The sequence below is a fragment of the Ruditapes philippinarum genome, unplaced genomic scaffold (genome assembly GCF_026571515.1).
Source record: "Ruditapes philippinarum isolate M1 unplaced genomic scaffold, ASM2657151v2 ctg157_1_1_1_1, whole genome shotgun sequence".
Lineage (NCBI taxonomy): Eukaryota > Metazoa > Mollusca > Bivalvia > Venerida > Veneridae > Ruditapes > Ruditapes philippinarum.
In genome coordinates, this window is record NW_026854186.1 from 226750 (window position 1) to 249756 (window position 23007).

Here is a 23007-nt window from a genome sequence, read left to right on the forward strand (position 1 = left end):
GTGTAAAGGATGACTAACCGGAAGTAGAAATTCGCCATTTCTGCGATTGGTCAGTTTCCTGTGTATAAAAAAAGTTAATTGTTGTCCTTTCTTGGCCAATTTTTGTAATAAATTCTAATAAATCGGCATTAAAATTTTAAATGAGCTAAACAGGTAACCAAACTATATATAAAAATATCGATGTAATAGCTTATTTGTGCGAGTAAAGGCACTAAATGTTAGAAAGAAAGTTGTCACGGCCTAGAAAAGTGGGTGGGGAAACTTTCAAAACGTGACAGATTGTTAATTATTTTTGTTATAGTCATGTTAACGTTATAACCTATGTTTATACTAGATAGACTTTTATTCGCTGATGTAGAAGAAATCGGTGTCATTACAATTGAATGTAATGATAATTATTTATATAGATTTTAGTAAATTTTAATTTTAGCCACAGGAAAATCAGTCTTTATTTTATTTATAAAAATCTCTCTTTACATAATATAAACAAGGGATAAAAGTCGTGGCCTTGTCATCAGCATGTGTTTGTAAAAGGCATTCACACATGTAAACTTTATAAAATATCCTGTATTCCATCAATGTTAATGTAGAAATTGATACCTGTCATTACCCAAGTTCTACTACAAAGTTTTCATTAAAACCTGTAACATTGCAGGAAATAACTAACATTTCAATATTTACTACGGCTGTTAAATGTTTGCCAATTATGCAGGTGCGTTTATGTTGTGAGTATTTTCATTGTCTGATGAAAAACCGCTATTCGGCGCTGCTTAAGGCTATATGCCGTTATTATCCAGATGATTTTTATTCATGAGCCGATGATGCTCTATGAAGAGTGAGGCAATTACTGAAGATGAAATTGTCAGTTACTACTAGAAGTTGGGTTTATGCATGGAACATATGGGCCACATTCAAAATGGAAGCCGATGATAGAAATTATCAAAACAAAAAAAAATTTTTAGAATAATTTGTACCAGAAGTTAATGATAATTAAGTTTTAACCAATAACATAATACACGGATGGACAGTTTCCGAACTAGCAGACAACAGGCTATTAATTGCTAGTAAAGATAACCAATTGCGTATCTCACTGTATAAAACATATGTAAAATGGTCTGACACGTGGTAGGTTTAACCGTAAATTTAAATATCTTCAGTGTCAAACAATCTTTTGAACTATATACTGAGACGAAGCTAAGATCACAAGCTTTTCATTGGTTAATAAATTTTAAAATCGGACATCAAATCACCCCAAAAGAGCGGTTTAAAAATGGCTTAATTTGCATTGTTTTAGTATTAGAGATATCGATTTTACTCGAAGATAAGGGAAACAACTCGTATTTTTTCACTCGATATACCTCAGTTATTTACGTAGTTCATATTGAGACTGTCAATGGGTGTATTAAGCTTTCTCATATGAGCATACATTTGCATTAAAATTGCTTTTTACAGGTGTAAATTTACCAACCAAAATTTTACGAACATGTGTAAAAATGAAACACGAAAGGTTATTTGTTGGTAATTTCTTGTCCATGTATCAAAATGATATATTTTTTTTGATATTATCGATTCTTTTATGAATGTCCAACAATGAAAAAAACTATTGCCTCCTGTATTCTATGTAATAGAAAGAGCACCGAAACACGAGGCTATCAGATTGCCGAGTGTTTTGGTGTTCTTTCTCTTTTGTATCATAGTCAAACATAAAAACACGTTCCCTGTTGTCACAATTTTAAACCCCGGGAAAAAGTAACCAATGATCGAGCATCTGAATATGATATTTCTGCCGCTTTCCCTTTCTCTGCCGTCACAATATGTAAACCCCAGCAAAAATGAGCCAATCAACGGGCATGATCTGGAGTGCGGGTAACAGATACCTGCACTCCATTTACCGCACTGTGCATGTATATGTATACGATTTAACTCTGACACTTTTTCAACAGAAAGGTCCCCAAACTATGATACAATTACTTTTTCATGAGTTGAGCAATTTTGAGTTGTATCCCTAGCCTTTATATCTTGTCAGTCATTGCTAAAGGGTATCTTGTCCATTTTAAGATGTTGTTAAATTCACAGTTAATAAGCAAAATATATTATAAGCCACAGAACATTTTTTCCAAAAAATTGAGAGGTCATAGCCTTTTGTTTTTGGCAATCATAGGTCTGGATAGGACATTGGCATTAAAAAAAATGAAAATTGCACAGAAAAGTTGGCCGCAAAGGGACATGGGTACATCTAAATTCAGCGCTGAACTTTTATCAGCATGAAAACAAAACCCTTCATTATGTTACAAATGTATTTAGAAATTCTTGCAAAACCGGTACAGACTGCGATAAGTTTTATTCTGGATTCAACCTGCAATACAAAAAACAAGAGCTGTTAGCTATCTTTATTCATGATGTCTAATCTCATTTGTAGCTGAAAAAATGCATTAAAAAAATCCCAATTTTAGTCAAAATAACGCATTTTTTTCCCAATCAGTCTGGTTCCCAAAGTAGAGAAAAAAAAACGCTGAATATTTAAATGTTCTTTGAGTATTACATATTCATAAATTGAAACAAAAAAATCCAGTTGGTCATTGTTGTTGTAGTATGTACTTGTAGTTCCAATAATTAATAAGGGCAATGGTCACACTATACCACATACTGATAATTTGAAAATACAGTATACTTTATACCAAAACACAGTCCTTCAGGTCAAAGTTTAATATTTTTTACCTATGGTTTTTCCAAAATTGTCCATTATTTGCCTAGGGCCCAGTACTTTCAAATTCTTGGCAGATCTCTGGCAATGCATGTGATTAATCACATTTGGAAAAAACTGATGGGGTAAAATAAAAACACAAAGAAATCTGAAAAAAATGTCACCATCCCTACTAGTAGTTGTAAGTCTAGTGACAGTTTAGGCAACCGGAGGCCCTTGAAATTTTATCTACCAAAATTCAAATTAGTCAGCAACAGTCCTGAGCTTTTGACTCCAATTTTTATCCCATGCCTGTCAAAGTGCTCAAATTTATAAACAAAAAAGTTGTTGAACTAATAAGTATTTGATTTGACGCAATAACATATATTCATTGATATTTAAAAAGCCCTGAGCTAACTGGCATAAGATTAGAACCATGTTTTTATTTTATGTTATCATAAAGTATGAAAATTATCAGTATACAGATATCAAAGCAGTTTCTGATAAAAATATGATGTTATTTTAAAAATACCAGTAATTGTTAATGATGGTGGACTTTAGTTATATTGTGTATATTTTTGTCATGGTGTTATTTGTTATATGAGCCGCGTCATGACAAAACCAACATAATGGGTTTGCGACCAGCATGGATCCAGACCAGCCTGCGCATCCGCGCAGTCTGATCAGGATCCATGCTGTTCGCTATCAGTTTCTCTACTTGTAATAGGGTTGTAAGCGAACAGCATGGTTCCTGATCAGACTGCGCGGATGCGCAGGCTGGTCTGGATCCATGCTGATCGCAAACGCACTATGTTGGTTTTGTCATGACGCGGCTCATATGTCAATCAAATCTTTTTTTTTTTAATCATGCAAAACACATATGCATTTGTTGTACATGTATCATCATAGAAAGAGTTCAATTATTCAGTATGTAATTTCAGTGTATGTCCTCTAATTTCCACACAGTGAATTTATAGCTTTTAAACACTTCACTGAGCTTATCAATCGATTGGCTGTTAATTGTACCTCAACATAAGAAATATGTTTACCTTGTTTGTTGTTGCTTGGCCCCCAGGTATCAAGCATTCAAGGAGCTTAAAAATATGGGACTATAAAACAAAGAGGGTAGCAAATACATCTGAAAATAATTTTTGGCATATAATTACAGATATAGTTTTAAATTGTATTATTTGAATATGTTTCTTATAAATAAACATGTATACCTAGGTCCTAGATATAACATTTAATTCCTTTGTTTTTTACATTTCAGTTAATCCTAAAGGTAGGAAGAAGACATGCATTGACTTATTTTTAACTGCTGGAGCTTTTAATATATAATAGCTGGTTTATTTACTGTGATTACCTATTGATACAGAACATAGTGCTTCAAAATGCCAATGAGGAGGACATTGAAAAATGTAGTGAAGAACTACACTGATGCTCAAGTTAAAGTACGAGAAGCTACATCCAATGATCCCTGGGGTCCATCTAGTACTCTGATGACAGAAATTGCTGATCTGACATACAATGTTGTAGCATTTACAGAAATTATGCAAATGTTGTGGAAGAGATTAAACGATCATGGCAAAAATTGGCGGCATGTTTATAAATCTTTAGCGGTGCTTGATTACATCATTAAAACAGGAAGTGAAAAAGTGGCTCAACAATGCAAAGAAAATATCTTTGCTATACAGACACTAAAAGACTTCCAATATACTGAGGACAATAAGGATCAGGGCATTAATGTGAGAGAGAAAGCAAAACAGTTAGTCCAGTTGCTGAAAGATGATGAGAGGTTAAGAAATGAGAGGGCAAAAGCTCTCAAAGCCAAAGAAAGATTTGCACAGAATTCTCAAGGAGTTGGGAGCCAGCCAGTAAGTGTATATAAGGGAATTTTTCTTTGTATTTCCTTGTTTAATAATATTTTGTTTTTATATAAGTACTGAATCATACAAACCGGGAAATTTTAGTTTTCAATTGATTTAAGTTTTGGTATAATTTGAAGGGTTTTATTTTTTTTACATTTTTGAAATTTCATGCAGAAAATTTAAATACAATCAAATAGTTACAAATGTTAGACTTTTTAGCTCACCTGTCACAAAGTGACAGGGTGAGCTTTTGTGATCGCTTTTCGTCCGGCGTCCGTCCGTAAACTTTTACTTTAAATGACATCTCCTCATAAACCACTGAGCCAATTTCATCCAAACTTCACAGGAATGTTCCTTTGGTGGTCACCTTTAAAAATTGTTCAAAGAATTTAATTCCGTGCAGAACTCTGGTTGCCATGGCAACCGAAAGAAAAAACTTTAAATATCTTCTCTTAAAAAACCATAAGAGCTGGAGCTTAGATATTTGGCATGAAACATCTTCTAGTAAGTGTCTACCAAGTTTGTTCAAATAAAAGCCCTGGGGTCAAAATTGGCCCCGCCCCAGGGGGTCATTGATTTTCCCTATATACATATAGTAAAAACTTAAAAATTCTTCTTTTAAAGAACCCATGGAGCTAGAGCTAAGATATTTAGCATGAAACATCATCTAGTAAGTGTCTAACAAGTTTGTTCAAATAAAAGCCTTTGGGTCAAAATTGGCCCCACCCCGGGGGTCATTGATTTTCCCTATATGCATATAGTAAAAACTTAAAAATTCTTCTTTTAAAGAACCCATAGAGTTAGAGCTAAGATTTTTAGCATGAAACATCTTCTAATAAGTGTCTACCAAGTTTGTTCAAATAAAAGCCCTGGGGTCAAAATTGGCCCCGCCCCAGGGGGTCATTGATTTTCCCTATATGCATATAGTAAAAATTTAAAAAATCTTGTTTTAATGAACCCAAAGAGCTAGAGCTAAGATATTTAGCATGAAACATGTTCTAATGGGTGTCTACAAAGTTTGTTCAAATAAAAGCCCTGGGGTCAAAATTGACCCCGTCCCGGGGGTCATTGATTTTCCCTATATGCATATAGTAAAAACTTAAAAAATCTTCTTTTAAAGAAACCATAGAGCTAGAGCTAAGATATTTAGCATGAAACATCTTCTAATAAGTGTCTACCAAGTTTGTTCAAATAAAAGCCCTGGGGTCAAAATTGGCCCTGTCCCAGGGGGTTATTGATTATCCCTATATGTATATATAGTAAAAACTTAAAAAATCTTCTTTTAAAGAACCCAAAGAGCTAGAGCTAAGATATTTAGCATGAAACATGTGCTAATGGGTGTCTATATGCATATAGTAAAAACTTAAAAAATCTTCTTTTAAAGAAACCATATAGCTAGAGCTAAGATATTTAGCATGAAACATCTTCTAATAAGTGTCTACCAAGTTTGTTCAAGTAAAAGCCCTGGGGTCAAAATTGGCCCCGCCCCGGGGGTCATTGATTTTCCTTATATGTGTATAGCAAAAACTTAAAAAATCTTCTTTGAAAAAACCCAAATAGCTAGAGTTTAGATATTAAGCATGAAACATCTTCTAGTGAGTGTATACAAAGTTTGTTCAAATAAAAGCCCTGGGGTCAAAATTGGCCCCGCGTGGCGGTCATTGATTTTCCTTATATGTGTATGGCAAAAACTTATAAATCTTCTTTGAAAAAACCCAAATAGTTAGAGTTTAGATATTAAGCATGAAACATCTTCTAGTAAGTGTCTACAAAGTTTGTTCAAATAACAGCTCTGGGGCTAAAACTGGCCCCGCCCTAGAGGTGTCATTTTTTTTTAACTATATGAGTATATTAAAAACTTAAAAGATCTTCTTTTAAAAACCCCAATGAGCTAGAGGTTAGATTGCAGGAAACATCTTTTTGTGGGTGTCTACCAAGTTTGTTCAAATAAAAGCCCTTGGGTTAAAATTGGCCCTGCCAAAGGGGGGGGGGGGGAGGTCATTGTTTTTCATTATAATTATGTGTGTAGTAAAAACTTAACATCATGAAACATCTTCTAATGAGTGTCTTCCAAGTTTGTTCAAATAAAAGCCCTGAGGTTTAAACTAGCCCCACTCCGGGGGCCTAAATACAGGTGAGCGACCTCAGGGCCATCATGGCCCTCTTGTTTCAATGTTGATATTCTTTGTAATACATAATTGTATGCTTACAGAATTTATTTATCATCATGCGATATTTAGCATTTTTATTGTTTTAGAAGGAAGTAAAAAAAAAAGGAGACAAAAACATTATTAATTCATGATATAAGAACTACAGAGTGTTAATTATGGTTCATCTTCCTTGTATATTTAGTAATAAAAAATACAGTAATACTAAACACTTAAGTACATGTATGAAAAAAATTCCACACTTCAGACATTAGTAATCATTTATTAATTAGTATTATCAAGGTTATAATATTAAAAGGGAAAGTTCAACATGTTTCTTTTTGATTGCAAAGAGATAAGTATTTATAGAGATTTCAAGCTGCTGTGATTGTTTTATCATAGTGAGAAAAATATGCAGCCTAAGTACATACTGCATTGTAGCTGCCTGACTGAGATTGAACATGGGACCCCTGGTACACTGTTTCACAGCTCTACCGACATAGCTGGTCAGGTGCTAAAACATTTTCTCCACTAAAAGTTAACAGTTCTCCTTCGTCATTTGTACAGTCTGACATGTGAACTAAGATCTGATTTACAATCTGAAAATACTGAATCAATATGGCTCGAAATGAAACTTGAAAAGCAAAAACCTTTTTTGATAGGTTACATTTATAGGCCACCTTCGTCATTAACTTCATGGAATGATAACATTGAAGAAATTCTTGGAAAAAAATTGTTGAAAACAAAGAAATAATTATTTTTGGAGATTTTAACTATAATTTTGGAACTACAGGTTCAAATAACTCAGCATGGGTAATATAATTAATACATTTAATCTGTCACAACTTATAACACAGCCTACAAGAGTTACATCAACATCATCAACTATTATTGATCATGTCTATAGTAATCAATCACAGAATATATCATACATTACTGTCCCTATACTTTCTATTAGTGACACTTTCCAATAATTTTCACAAAACGAACTATCAAAAATATTAAAAAAGGTCCAATTCATTTTACAATCAAATACAGGTACTCAAAGAACTTCAACGCTGATAAATTTCTAGATGATCTGTCAAAACAACCATGGTCCCTTATTGATATGTTTAATGATCCAGATGACGCTTTAGACACTTTTAATAAATTATTTTTGGAAACTCTCAATATATATGCTCCATACAAACAAAAACGAGTTAAGCATAAAAACCAAGCTGATTGGTTCAATGAGGATATAGCTAATGCAATACATAACAGGGACTATGCAAAAAAGAAAAATAATGTTGATGACTTCAAATATTGGAAATTAAAAGTGAAAAAACTTATTCATACAGCAAAAAAAGATTTCTTTCATTATGAAATAAACTCAAATAAGAAAAATCCTAAAAAACTTTGGAAAAACTTGAAAAACCTATCAGGCAAAACAAATGTTCAACAAAATTCTTACATAAATGATGAGAATGGTTTACCGATAACTGATCCAAAATTAACAGCAGAAACCTTTAATACTTTCTTTGCAAGTGTATTTGAAAAAGCTGAAAATGTATCAGAAGGATTATCATATGAATTGAAAACTGCTTTACAAGAATCGGTTAAATCCAAAATTTCAAATCAGTCAAATAAATATGAAATACCCTTTGTTGACTTAAGCTATGTAAATCAGAAACTCAATAGTCTTGACGCCACAAAAGCAACAGGCCTAGATGGTATTGGTGCAAAATTCCTAAAAACAGCAGCTGATGTCATAAGTAAACCTCTATGTAGTATTATAAATCTAAGCATAAAAAGTGGAAAATTTCCAACTCAGCTAAAACAGTCAAAGGTAACACCAATTTACAAAAAAGGACCAAAGGGAGACAAAAATAATTACAGACCAATTTCAGTACTTCCCCTTATCTCTAAAATAATTGAAAAACATGTATCAGACCACTTAAAGCTCTATTTAGAAACAAACCATTTACTTTACACCGCTCAATCAGGTTTCAGGGCACATCATTCATGTGAGACAGCTCTAACAAATATAATTGATAATTGGATCAGTGCTCTGAATGATGGCAAACTTGTCGGAACTGTTTTTCTAGACTTATCAAAAGCCTTTGATTTAGTAAACCACCAAATTCTTCTAGAAAAACTACCTTTCTATAATTTCTCTTCACATACTATAGATTGGATAAGATCTTATCTATCAGACAGGTCACAAAAAGTAAATGTGTCTGGTGTTTTATCTGAACCAGCTGAAGTTGTCTCAGGAGTGCCTCAGGGCTCAGTCCTTGGGCCCCTACTATTTTTGATATACATAAATGACATCCATCTTCATGTTAAACAGTCAACTACCGATATGTTTGCAGACGACACTTCCCTTACTTCTACTGGAAGTACTTTAACGGAAATGAATTATAATCTTCAAACTGATCTTGATAGTGTTAGCACATGGTGTAGGCAAAATGCAATGATATTAAATGCACAAAAAACTAAGGCCATAAATTTCTCTTTAAAAAATACTAAATCAAAAAATACTGCTTCATCTACTCTGCACCTTCAAAACAAAGAGATAGAATTTACAGACACTGAAAAACTGCTAGGAGTCCAGGTTGACAAAAATCTTAAATGGAAAACACAAATTCAAAATATTATTAAAAAATGCAATTCACAGCTCTATTTACTTCTTAGAATCAAACAGTACCTTGATCTCCACTCCAGAAAACTCTTTTTTAATGCTTATATTTTGCCACATATTGACTACTGTTGCACTATTTGGGGAAACTGCAGTAGTGAATTACTTTCGCAAATTGTGAACTTTCAAAAAAGAGCTGCAAGAATTATTTTAGACAAAAGTTTTGATACCCCATCAAATATTCTATTTAAAGAATTAAATTGGATGTCCTTTGATCAAAGAATTATGTACAAAAAGGCAATCCTCATGTATAAATCTATAAATGAACCATCCTTTCCTATTTATATGAAAAATAAATTCCAAACAATAAATGACAAACATGACTTTAACTTAAGATCTATACAAAATGAAAAACTAACTGTACCCAAACCAAAAACAGAATTTTTTAGAAAATCATTTAATTACTCTGGTCCTGTGGTATGGAACAGCATACCAATCCATATTCGAAATTCTGATACCCTGAGGAAATTTCAATCCTCCTATATCCAGTGGCAATTTTCTAACTAATTGTTTGTACATATTGTTTCAAAAACATACTTTCCATGCTGAAGTTATGAAAATGTCACTTCTCTATGTAAGAAGAAAAAATTGTTTACTTATTTATTGTATTGATATGATGTTCAATGTACATATTATGTTGTCTAAATGTTGATTGTGATTGTATTTTATGTTGTTTTGTATATACTGAGGCCCGCATGGAAGATCGGGAAACTGAATGTGTTAGCCTCATAAAATAAAGTCGTTACTTACTTACTTACTTACTTACTGGGGCTGCCCGATAAGTGAATAGTTCATTGTTATACTTAATTTTTAACTCATCAGATTGTCTAAGAAGGCTGTCACTTAAATCTAATGACATGACAGACAACTGTAATTATTTTTTGTTCCAACAGGATTGCAGAGTTTCAAATGAATCGTAACACAATTACTTTTGTAAATCAGCAAACTGTTAATGTTAATCAGTCAAGTAAATCAACTATTTATAAAAATGATTTAAAACACTAAGCTGGTTAAAATTTATTAGTATGTATTTACAAAATTAAATTGATGGCGCGGCAAAATTAAATCGGTGCACTGCACCTGACCAATTTAATTTTGTAAATACATACTAATAAACTTTAAACGCGGCAATAAGATATACTTTATGATAAACAATATTACTAAGGTTGTTTAATTTAATACATTACAAAACAAAAAATTTTGCTTGTCAATATGCTGTGTGCTTTTATCACTGCTATTATATATATATCTATGTTTATGGAACATAATTATGATCAATATAATGCTTAGGTAGTCAATTTGCCACTTACTAACAAGTTTACACATTTGTTTTAAAACAAGGAAACTCTTTCAATAATGATAAAGGTTCTGATTTATAGATGTGGCAAACAGAATAAAAAATAACATTCTTAATAAATGCCATGAATCAATGTTGTAGAAATTCCAATTGATTTGAAATTTACCTCTTTTTTGCTCGACTTTTGCAAAGAAAAATTTTGAGCTGTTGCTACAGTCTGGTTGTTGTTGACGTCCAGAAACTTTGGCCAAGTTGACAAGACTGAATATATTCTGATCTTAACAGTGTTGGTGTGATTTAAAACTCAACAGTGTCTTAAATTTAAAAGTAGACTAGCAGAAAAGAAAAAATAGCCTACCGGGTAATAATATATAATGTAAAGTAAAAAGTCTAAATTTATTAAATGCATATTTTTAATTTCATAAATGTCTTTGAAATTTGTATAACTCTCTATACTTATTTGAAATATTTTTGCTGGTCAATAAACTAAACATTTTGGCCTTTTAATGACTTCCCTATGCTTCAAATTACAAATTATATAGAAAACAAGTTGAATATCCGGGAAGATTGATAAAAGATTTAAATGGTTGTTTTATTTGAATGAAGTAAACAATTAAATAGTATAGATTTGACAAAGATTATAGCTTAATGTGAAAGAAGAAATCAAAAATTCAAAATGTTTCCTAAAGTAAATGTAAACATCCATGGGTAGCCATGATTCGTTACCCTAAGCATTCTCACAGTGATAGTTTTATACACTCTTATCTTCAAGATTTCTATGTTGAAGAAATTTGACACATACATAAAATTTACTTTGATATTTAAAAAATATCCAATTGTTTTCTTTGTTAACAAACATATGACAAGACATTATGGCATAGACAGTAATAGTGTTGACTCTAGGACAGGAACGAATTTAGGGCACCCAATGATACTTAATATTGCTTTCTTATTTCAAAAATTTTCTATCAAGAGATTATGCATGGTGCAATTTCCCTGTGATTGAAAACTTTTATAATAACAAAAAATAGCTAGAAGTTCCCATGTATTACCAGTAGTATATGATATTAAAAATTTTAAACTTTTTAGACATTCAGTGTCTTTTTACAAACATCATAAAAATTATTAAAATACTATTAAAGTATAATATATTGAGACAATTTATTATTTAACTTCTTATCACATGAAGTAATCTTGATATTTATTATCCATAAAATTTGGAAATACAATGTTGTTTTTTTTCACAGTCACGGTGAAAAAATAAACAACACAATTTTCTTTTTTGTTTTGACAGAGTAGGAAGTAGGAATCCAAAATTCTATACATTTTTAATGTATCTCACTATGTTTCAATCAGTGTGATATAATTTATATCTCACAGATGTTTTTAAATATCTCGTTAAAAAGAATATATAAGCTGCGTCATGACAAAACCAACATAATGGGTTTGCGACCAGCATGGATCCAGACCAGCCTGCTCAGTCTGGTCAGGATCCATGCTGTTCGCTTACAAACTCTATAACAAGTAAAGAAACCGATAGCGAACAGCATGGATCCTGATCAGACTGCGCGGATGCGCAGGCTGGTCTGGATCCATGCTGGTTGCAAACCCATTATGTTGGTTTTGTCATGACGCGGCTCATATATAAGATAAATAGGAAAATATGTAATTACTTTTTTTTTGTAAGAAAAAACTGTTTCACTTCTGTTAGTTGGCGGTATGACTTTTCTTTATTGCTATAGTGAGACCAATTATTGTGTACTATGATGTCAAAATATGCAATTCTGTATCATAAACCAATTTGTCAATACACAATATTAACTATTTAGGGTAATTTAGGGTAATAGGTAGACTAACAGATAAACATCTGTAATATTATTTAACATTTATTAGATATGTCTTATTAACATAATGTTACTTACATTCTTCAACTCCATTCATGCTTTAACCTACTAAAATTGACTTTCTAAAAAGTTACAGTACAATTTTTTTACGGTACTCCACAGTTTAATTTCGTTCAGCAATATTTAAAGTAATAAAAATGGCATGATGTATTGTACTTCTAGTTCTACATATAAATAGAAGTTTCATTATCAATAATTGATAATAAAGAATTATTCTTTATGAACTTTCTTTCAATCTGATTCTGAATAGTAGTGAGCCTTATTACTGTTATAAACATTTAAAAAAAAGTACATGTATAGCAGTAATATCCCAGACATATGTTAGGTAATAACAGTAAAATGTTGCTAGTATGTAATATTGCAGATGTCTTTGTCACATTGTGTAGGTATAGAAACCGGAGGTCAATACATACACCCAATACAGACTTGTTTAAATAATATTATATTACTATTTCTTCTTGTTCAGATTGGGAGAATTTTTTATTCATGCTTAGTTTTTCTATTTTGTAATATTTAATATTTGGTTGATTAACTTCTTCATTTTTCTTTAATGATTAAAATATATTGTTATTTGGGGAAATACATTTATTTTCATGGTTGATTTGTTTCACATGATACTGTAAATTACCCAAAGGGTATGTTTTCTTAAAAAGCGACTTTCTAAAATATTTGTTGACTTTAAAAGAATTCTCACCTAAAACAACTTAAACACCTTGTTGTTGTAACAATTTTGTAAAGGTGAGAAAATGAAAGGGTTCCTTTGTCTATCAATGTATATCTTACCAATTTAACTGATTACAAACAATGTAATTTTTGTTTCAATATTTGATATTTCTAAATCTCTGATTACGGGTACATTAAAAACACAGGATTTTATTTAAACCATCAACACAACATCATTAGTGTATGCTTGTATTATATTAGCTCTTTCTCTCTTTGTGTCTTTGTGTTGGTGTGATATACAGATGTTTATTGATAGAATGCCATCAGCTGTGACATTGTAATAGTGGAGACTGCAGCGCTGACTTCATTGACTTGTATCAGTTCTCTCGGTGTACACAAAGAGTCTTAGGTCACCCATTTATTTAAATGTGATATATACCATTATTGTGTGACTTTTAAAAGCAATGCACAGTTGATGTGAAATAAAAATTGGAATATAAATATTTTAATTAAATAAATAAACAACAGATTTATTAGAATTAGAAACAAAGGAATTTTCTTGTTTATTGGATAAATTTTGGACAATTTATTGGATACATTTTGGACACTTTTTAATTGACAAATAAAATAATTGTGTTAAAGTGATTGAAATTATTTGAGAGTAGGAAATATACTTTTAAAATTTTCACAGAATTTTCAAAGTTGATACAAAAGTAAAAAATGCAATTTTTGAATAAGAAAACACAAAGGTTTGTTCAGGAAAAAATTCCCTGGGATGTAAGAGTTCCATATACAAAGCAGACTAGTTCAAGAAAGGTGTCACAGGTAATTTTGTAATATATTGTTGGGACTGATTATTCAACTATGTTAGAAATTTTTGAAAATAACCTGAAAAAATAGATTGACTAGATTCTTATATTTTGACAAGTTAGTCCTGTTATTATTTCATTGGACATCCTTCATAAGTATTTAATATTGTGTACATGTTTAATTTTATTTTTAAAAAGGAATCGATAGTGAATAACTAAAATTTCCTCAAAAAGAAAAACTGATTTGTAAAGTGAAAAAAAAATTGTTAAATTCAGATTTAATTATACTGATTTTCATGTGGTAAGGTTAAATACAGGCTGATAATCATGTGGTTATGTTAAACACTGGCTGATACTCATGAGTTATGTTAAATACATGCTGATAATCATGTGGTTATGTTAAATACAGGCTTATACTTTTGTGGTTATGTTAAATACAGGCTGATAATCATGGGTTAGGTTAAATACAGACTGATAATCATGTGGTTGGGTTAAATACAGACTGGTAATCATGTGGTTGGGTAAAATACAGACTGGTAATCATGTGGTTAGGTCAAATACAGGCTGATAATCATGTGGTTTGGTCAAATACAGACTGATAATCATGTGGTTAGGTTAAATACAGGCTGATAATCATGTGGTTGGGTTAAATACAGACTGTTAATCATGTGGTTAGGTCAAATACAGACTGATAATCATGTGGTTTGGTCAAATACAGACTGATAATCATGTGGTTTGGTCAAATACAGACTGGTAATCATGTGGTTAGGTCAAATACAGGCTGATAATCATGTGGTTAGGTCAAATACAGGCTGATAATCATGTGGTTTGGTCAAATACAGACTGATAATCATGTGGTTGGGTTAAATACAGTCTGATAATCATGGGTTAGGTTAAATACAGGCTGATAATCATGTGGTTAGGTTAAATACAGACTGTTAATCATGTGGTTAGGTTAAATACAGGCTGATAATCATGGGTTAGGTTAAATACAGGCTGATAATCACGTGGTTGGGTTAAATACAGGCTGATAATCATGTGGTTGGGTTAAATACAGGCTGATAATCATGTGGTTGGGTCAAATACAGACTGGTAATCATGTGGTTAGGTCAAATACAGGCTGATAATCATGTGGTTTGGTCAAATACAGGCTGATAATCATGTGGTTTGGTCAAATACAGACTGGTAATCATGTGGTTAGGTCAAATACAGGCTGATAATCATGTGATAAGGTTAATTACAAGGTGATAATGTAACATGATTTGTATTTATTTCAGTCTCGAAGTGCAAGTGCTGAGAGTCCAACATTTCAGAGTGGATCTGGTGGGTATTCTGATTCTGCTCTAGATGGTTATGATACTGGAAGTAAGATAATAAACAATACTCTATAACAAACAATTTATACATTCTCTTTTTTTATACACATATTTTATCAACAAAGTTTTAAATTAACATTTGTGCCTGTATTGATGTTTTTGCATGATATATTATTACTTACAAATGTTTTGGACTCTGAGTCTAATTGTTTTGCCTGCTAGTTTGAATCATGCATGGAAAGTTGAATAAGGTCATGCAAGAAGGCGTTCCAACTAGCTCTGTGTAGATTAATAGTCATCCCTTGATAAATAATTACAGTGCATATTAAAGTACATTTATTATTTTTCTGTTCTGTTGTGATATTTTTCAAGTTGAACATTTTATCATTTGTGTCAATTTTTCAAAACATACTGTTAATAGTACTTTAACTTGATATGCCCTTAGAATGTTTTTGAGAAAATTGCATGTATAATGTTATAACTATGCACTTTTACTCTGATTACTTACCTATACTTTTTCCAAGTAATAATTAATCACAATAATAGCATGTGTTTGACGACTCTTTGTTGATATAATAACGAACAATTATGCTTCTAATTGATAATGAGTTAATTAAGGCATGTTCTGTTTCCAGATTCACCAGTACGAAGAAGGCGGCACTCGAATGAAATGGAGGCGGTACGTCCCTCCTCTATAGGGGAGGAGGAGCTACAGTTACAGTTAGCTCTGGCAATGAGTAGAGAAGAGCATGAAGAAGAAGTTAGAAAACAGAAATCAGATGATATAAAGCTGCAACTAGCGCTGGACGAAAGTCGCAGGCAACAAGAGGAAGAGGTTTGTAAACATATGACAACTTTGTCTGGTTGTTTGATATGTAGGGAGGAGTTTGACTGATTGCCTTCCCAAAAACTTTCCTCTGAGACATCTCTTCCAAACTGCCCTCAAAAATGCCCTGTAAAACTGAAAACAAATGCAATGGAGTATGATATTCAAAAACCAGATGTTCTGCTGAATAAAGCTTTCGTTCTAAAGATCTTTGTTCAGGTCCAGAATGCTACATTTTTTTTTTTTAAAATGCAAGTGAAGTTAAAGACATCATCTTAAGACATTATTTTACACTGCTGTTTGATTTATGTCGAGAATTTGGTAAGTACTTTAAAAACAAAAACATGAATTAGAAATGGTACAGATTTAGTAACGGAACCCAGACACATTGTGTTTGATAACAGATCAAATAAACGGTCTTGTCATAAACCATAAACTTACATTTTTTTTATAATTGCTGAAAGTAAATTTTGCCTTTATATGCTGTCAAGTTCTAGACAGAAGATATATAGCATTATAGCACTGCTATTAATGTATGTATGATAACTCATACTATGAAATATATGTCTAATACAGCTGCTAAAAACATAATACCCACAATTTAATTAATTTGGCTTGAGTTTATGTCTTAGAATAGTATTCTTATTCACTTATTAAGGTGAGCTTTATATCACCAGATATTACTTGTTAAATTACAGGAATTTTGCTTCAGTTAATTTAATTGTAATTCTGTTTTCTGATCAGTATTGCAAATTTTTTTTACGACTATAGATATACACAAAAATGTTTTTTTTTTTTTTTTGTTATATTTATTTTAGGAGCGGAATAAAGTAAGGCTGTTACTTAACTCTTTGTAAAGCATTAGTTTGCTTGTTTTTTTCCTCTGTCCCTCATGTTGAAAACCATACTTATATTTCTTTGACTGTGCTGTGTGTGGTCTCACTTTGTGATGTTTTGAGATTTGCAGTAGTTTATAGTCTACCCAGTTGCACATCCATCACTGATATTCTTCAGCAAATATTTCAAGATTTTTATCATATGAAATACATAATTATGATATTGTTTGACTACAGAGCATTTTAGAAACATAACGCATTGCTCAACACCCACATCAAGCCAGGTTTTTGCCCTTGGTTTGATAATATTGCTATTATGACAAGAGATTAGATTGTTACAACTTATTTAATTATGCTTAGCTAAATGTAATAAGACCTGCTTAGCTTCCATTATTGGAACTGTACATTATTAGTTTTGGGGATATCAAGATGAAAATTTAAAGTTGCTGACCTGGTTGTATATTGGTGACATGGACTAGTCCAAGTTCTAGCAGGGTTAGGGTTAAACAGTGAAAATGTCTCAGATAACTTCTTGAAAATGCAATTCTTTCTTTAGTTAGAGTTATAGAAGCAAGTTGTGTAATTTAGCTGACTGCATGTATGTAATGTACTTATATAAGATAGACAGTCTCACATTATCTAAGTCTTTAATAAGATATATTACCAGGAATTGTTCCTGTGAATCTACTATATAATATAAGCTATTGTTTATGTCTGACACAACTGAATACAATTATCTTTGAAAATGTTTTCATGATTGTTGTCAGCTAACATGGTTTTAGGGTAACAATTATTTGTCTTTAATCTTTAAAACATTTCACATTAAATTATTATCCCCTCTTACAACTTAATCAAAACTTAAATGTAGGGTTTTACATTACTGGCAGGTCTGTTTTGTGTTTTCTATGTGACTAATATTGTGTGTTTGCTCCATACCTTAAAATAATGTTTATAAACTAGCTTGGTCATTACTGTGCATATGCAGTACATAATATTTCTTTACCAAGAATGTCCTGTAAAAGTTACAGTTGAAAACTCAGACTTAACATGTGATAGTTTAAGAAAGGGATAGATACTGGTAAGCATTTTCTATGATTAATTTATAAAAGATCTTTTCCTATATGCTGCTGTTTTCACTGCAGGCTTAAGCTAGATTGTATAGCTTTAATGATTAAAGTGTTTTAGCTCACCTGGAACAAAGTGCCAGAGTGAGATTTTAAGATCACTCACTGTCCGATGTATTATCATTATGTTTTTTCAAAATTTGCAACTCTTCTGGGTTTGTTTGTTGTTATAAGATGTTCCTTCTATTTGTCTGTTCTTCAATTGGAATAAACCTCTATCATTTGTATAAATAGTGTAATTAAGGCTTACAAAGATTATAGGGTAAGGTCATGTTCTCCTGACACAAGATTTAGTTATTTTAAACCTTGATTTAGGTGAGCGATTACTGTAAAGCCCATCATTGCCAGCTCTTATATATGTTCTGCTACATCATCAGCTTTAACATGATGTATACATTGTATAATTTTAGTTTAAACAATATTTTTCTTTCCAGAAACTCTCTCCTTGTTTATGTAATATAAAAGAAACACTGATACTAGCATTGGTAAAAATAAGACAATTAATTTGTAACAGTCCCAATATATCCATATAAATTATACATATTTCACAATAATATTTCTTGTTGCAAAGGCTAATCACTTATGGTTTCAGCAGTGTTAGAATTAAGATTTCCTTTTATCACTCTACCTTTGTGTTGCTCTTTAACTAGGAAAACGATGTACCACCTCATACAGCTTGTAGGCACTAAAACAAACAAACAATAACAAACATATAACTCTTAAGACTTATTATGTCCAGCATTTGACTTTAAATTTCAGTAAATATTTACTAACTTATTGATTTAACTACACACAAATATTGCTAATCATTGGTAATAATTAATAAACTTCACCCTCAATTTGTAATTGAGAGAGTATATAAGACTGTCATACATTTTGCCTGAGTTCAGTTGTTATTACACTATAAGTCTCAGTAAATAGTGACACAGTCTGCAACAAATGGACAGCTATTGTTATCACTAGAAATAAAAAAGCTTTTGATTAGTAGTGAGTACTTTGGTGTGCATGCTTGACAGGTACTTAACTTGTTGCTAGCTGTTGTGACTTCATAATGATTGTCTCCCCTGATAAATTATTTCCTGATAGATCTGTAACACTGAATTGTGGCCATGGTAGTTGTCTCCCTTATTAGATTTGTAACATTGAATTGTTACCATGTTACTTTTCTTCCCTGATAGAGCTGTAACAATTTAAAGTGGCAATAACAATATATTGTGGCAGTGAATTGTCTCCCCTGACAAATCAGTAACACTTCATTGTTGCCATGTTACTTGAAATGTTAGAATTTTATGGTAACTCTTGCTTGTGTTTTGTGCAGTTATGTGAAGAATTGCCAGTAGTTGTAAAGGTTATGCAGTGTAGTGTTCTTTTGATTTGTTTGTCTTCAGTAATTATTGCTATACTATTAAATGATTTGACATTTACATGTATAATATGTTTGCACACAAGAGTTTAAAGCAGAAAATATCAGAAAATTCTACAATGTCTAGTATAGGAGATTTTGTAGGAGATGCAACAGGTACAAAATCAATATTTTATTCCAGTCTTATGTTATAATTAGCTGTTTTTTATGCCACCGCAGCATCTGCGATGCGGTGGCATATAGCGATTCACCTGTGTGTGTGTTTGTTTGTGTGTGTGTGTGTTATATAGATTATATAGTGAACTTAAAAAATCTTCTTGTGAAAAACCACTTGTCCAATTTCAACCAAACTTGGCAGGATTGATCCTTGGGTGAAGGGCTTCCAAAGTTGTTCAAAAAATTTCATTCCATGCAGAAATCTGGTTGCCATGGCAACCAGAAGGAATTATAAGAATAAATTTAAAAAATCTTCTTGTAAAGACCCAAAAGGCCTAGAGCTTAGATATTTTGCATAAGGCATTGTCTGGTAGACCTCTACCAAGATTGTTCAAATTATAACCCTGGGGTCAAAATCGGCCCCGCCCCGGGGTCATTGATTTTCACTATATGTACATATAGTAAAAACTTAAAATAACTTCTTGTAAAGACCCAAAAGGCCTAAAGCTTAGATATTTTGCATAAGGCATTGTCTGATAGACCATTACCAAGATTGTTCAAATTATAGCCCTGGGGTGAAAATCGGCCCCGCCCCAGGGGTCATTGATTTTCACTATATGTACATATAGTAAAAACTTAAAATACCTTCTTGTAAAGACCCAAAAGGCCTAGAGCTTAGATATTTTGCATAAGGCATTGTCTGGTAGACCTCTATTCAGATTGTTCAAATTATAGCCCTGGGGTCAAAATCGGCCCTGCCCCGGGGGTCATTGGTTTTCCTTATATGTATATAGTAAAAACTTTATAGTAAAAAAATTTCTTCTAGCAATTGACAAATGCTAGAGGTTAGATATTTTGCATGAAACATTGTGAAGTGAACTTCTAGCAAGATTGTTCAAATTATAGCCCTGGGGTCAAAATTGCCCCTGCCCGGGGGTCATTGATTTTCAATATATACATACATGTATAGTAAAAAATCAAAAAATCTTATTATCTGAAGGTACAAGGCTTAGAGCTTGAATATTTGTTATCCCCCGCCGATGGAATCGGGAGGGGGATATAGTTTTGGCGTTGTCCGTCCGTCCATCCGTCCGTCCGAATTTCATTTCCGGAGTAGTTCTCTGCAACTACTGGCTGGAATTCAACGAAACTTTATGGGAATCATCAATATCAAGAGGAGATGCGCATATCGTCGGCTTGTTCCGGTCCGACCCTTTAACTCAGAGTTATGGCCCTTGATTAGTTATGTAGTATGCATACAGAGTAAAAAATCGTTTCCGGAGTAGTTCTCTGCAACTACTGGCTGGAATTCAACGAAACTTTATGGGAACCTTCAATATCAAGAGGAGATGCGCATATCGTCGGCTTGTTCCGGTCAGACACTTAAACTCAGAGTTATGGCTCTTGATTAGTTATGCAGGAGTCATTGATTTTCACTATGTACATATAGTAAAAAAAAAAAAAAAAATTGTCTGAAGGTACAAGGCATAGAGCTTTGATGTTTGCTATATAATATCATCTATGGGTTCTCTACTAAAGTTGTTTTAATTATGCCCCTAGTGTTAAAATTGGCTCGCCCAGGGGCAGTGATTCTCATTATGTTCACATAGTAAAAATAGAAAATAAAACAAATCTTTTCTGAATGGGAGAAAGCTACAGCTTAGATATTTGACTTGAAATGTTGTTTGGTGGACCTGTATCAAGATTGTTTTGTATTAAACCCTTGGGTCCAAAATTTTGCCTTGCCCAAGGGGACAGTGACCTACTTTCTTGTCCTTTGATGTACAGCAATGAAATTTTGACTATGTGCACATTTTTAGTTGTAAAATTGAACTTTGATATCAGGTGACCTAGAGTTTGATGATGTGACCTACTTTCTTTCCTTTTATTTACAGCTATAAAATTTGAACCATGTGTACAGATTAAGATGTTAAGTGAACTTTGATTTCAGCTGACCTAGATTTTGACAAAGTGTCTTACTGTGTTGTCCTTTGATGTAGTCATGAAATTTAGGCTGTGTAAATATTACCATCAAATTCACTAGACTCAAGTGCATTGATATATTCCTACTCTGATCTTTTATTGAGTTAACAACAGATTTAACCACTAATCTGATAATAAGAATTAGATAGGGCAGGGATCTATGCATTATGACAATCTTCAATAGTATAGAAACAAAAAAAAATCTGTTTCTACACTACTATTTAGTGTTGTATTAATGCGGTGGCATAGCATTTTTCTCAAATGCAATCTTGTTTTCCCTTTAAATGCACATCAAGACTCAGAAATGTTAGTTTTTATGCCCTCGCCTTATCAGACATTCCAGTTGTCACACTGCTGTGCTGTTGTAATCTCCATAAGTAGGCTGACATAACAGTGTAATATTGGGGCATCTTGTCAAATAGACACATTTCTAGTTTATATTAAGATTAGTCAAGGCAAGTTTGTGTTTTATTATGGTTTAATAATACATTATCTCTTTATAAAGATTTGAAAAAAATGAAACAGTTTCAAAAATGCAAAAAATTTAAAGCATGTTTAGATAATTATCATGTGAAGAAATTTGAAAGATGAATAGTCATAAAAATAGGAAAACTTTAAAAGTGGTAATTTTGTCTTTCATACAAAATAGTAAATTACAATAATTTTTCTAAAAACCAGCAAAGGATGGTTCAGTTATATGACGAGTAAGTACAGTTTAAAAAAAAGTAATAGTACATTAAATCATAAAAATCTTGTGAAAAATAGTAATAATGATAATTTTAGGCATACTATTTACCTATTTAATAGTCATAACACAGTTTTCCTCACCTCAAAATATTCCCCTTAATGTAAAATGAATAAAAGGTACATCTTTAATGTAATACAATTTAAGTCTAGACTGTCTTAAGAATTTCAATGATAGGTATATCTAGGTACATATTTTGTGCTTGTGTAGATGTACAAGAGACTCAATGATTTTGTCATTTTAAAAAAAACTTTTCCAGAATTTTTTCTTAGCATAAAGTAATATTTTCATGTATTTCTGAACCTATTTTAGATAATACTGTTGTTTGTTTTGAAGTAAGTTCAGATATTTGAGAGTTGCTATCTAACCTTACTATATGTTTATGTGAATTTACATTGCTCTTTTTTCTTTCTTCAGGGTACAGGTCAAATGACATTAGCTGGACTTGCAGACCAGTCAAAGCAGAGACAGCAGTCTGATCCCTGGGGAGCCCCAACCAGTAAACCACCCAGTGACCCATGGGGAGCCCCTTTACCAGCACCACCAAGTAACTATTATACAACTTGGATTTATTATTACTTGATCTAAGATGTAATTTATGAGTTAGAAA

General features: G+C 32.1%; 1 protein-coding gene across 5 annotated transcripts in view; it reads left to right on the forward strand.

Annotated features, from left to right (window-relative positions):
* Positions 1–6: 6 nt before the first annotated feature.
* The window catches only part of LOC132739326 (epsin-1-like), a 35028-nt gene continuing 12027 nt past the window's right edge, over positions 7–23007 (forward strand). For 2 of the 5 annotated variants that reach the window (XM_060727017.1, XM_060727021.1), the window contains exons 1-6: positions 7–153; positions 3954–4557; positions 15326–15413; positions 16000–16199; positions 17009–17020; positions 22815–22944. In XM_060727017.1, coding sequence (XP_060583000.1) covers positions 4075–4557; positions 15326–15413; positions 16000–16199; positions 17009–17020; positions 22815–22944 — 913 coding nt within the window. In that variant the 5' untranslated portion in view covers positions 7–153; positions 3954–4074. The remainder of the gene's footprint in view (positions 154–3953; positions 4558–15325; positions 15414–15999; positions 16200–17008; positions 17021–22814; positions 22945–23007) is intronic. The other 3 variants (XM_060727020.1, XM_060727019.1, XM_060727018.1) reach the window with 3 other exon arrangements.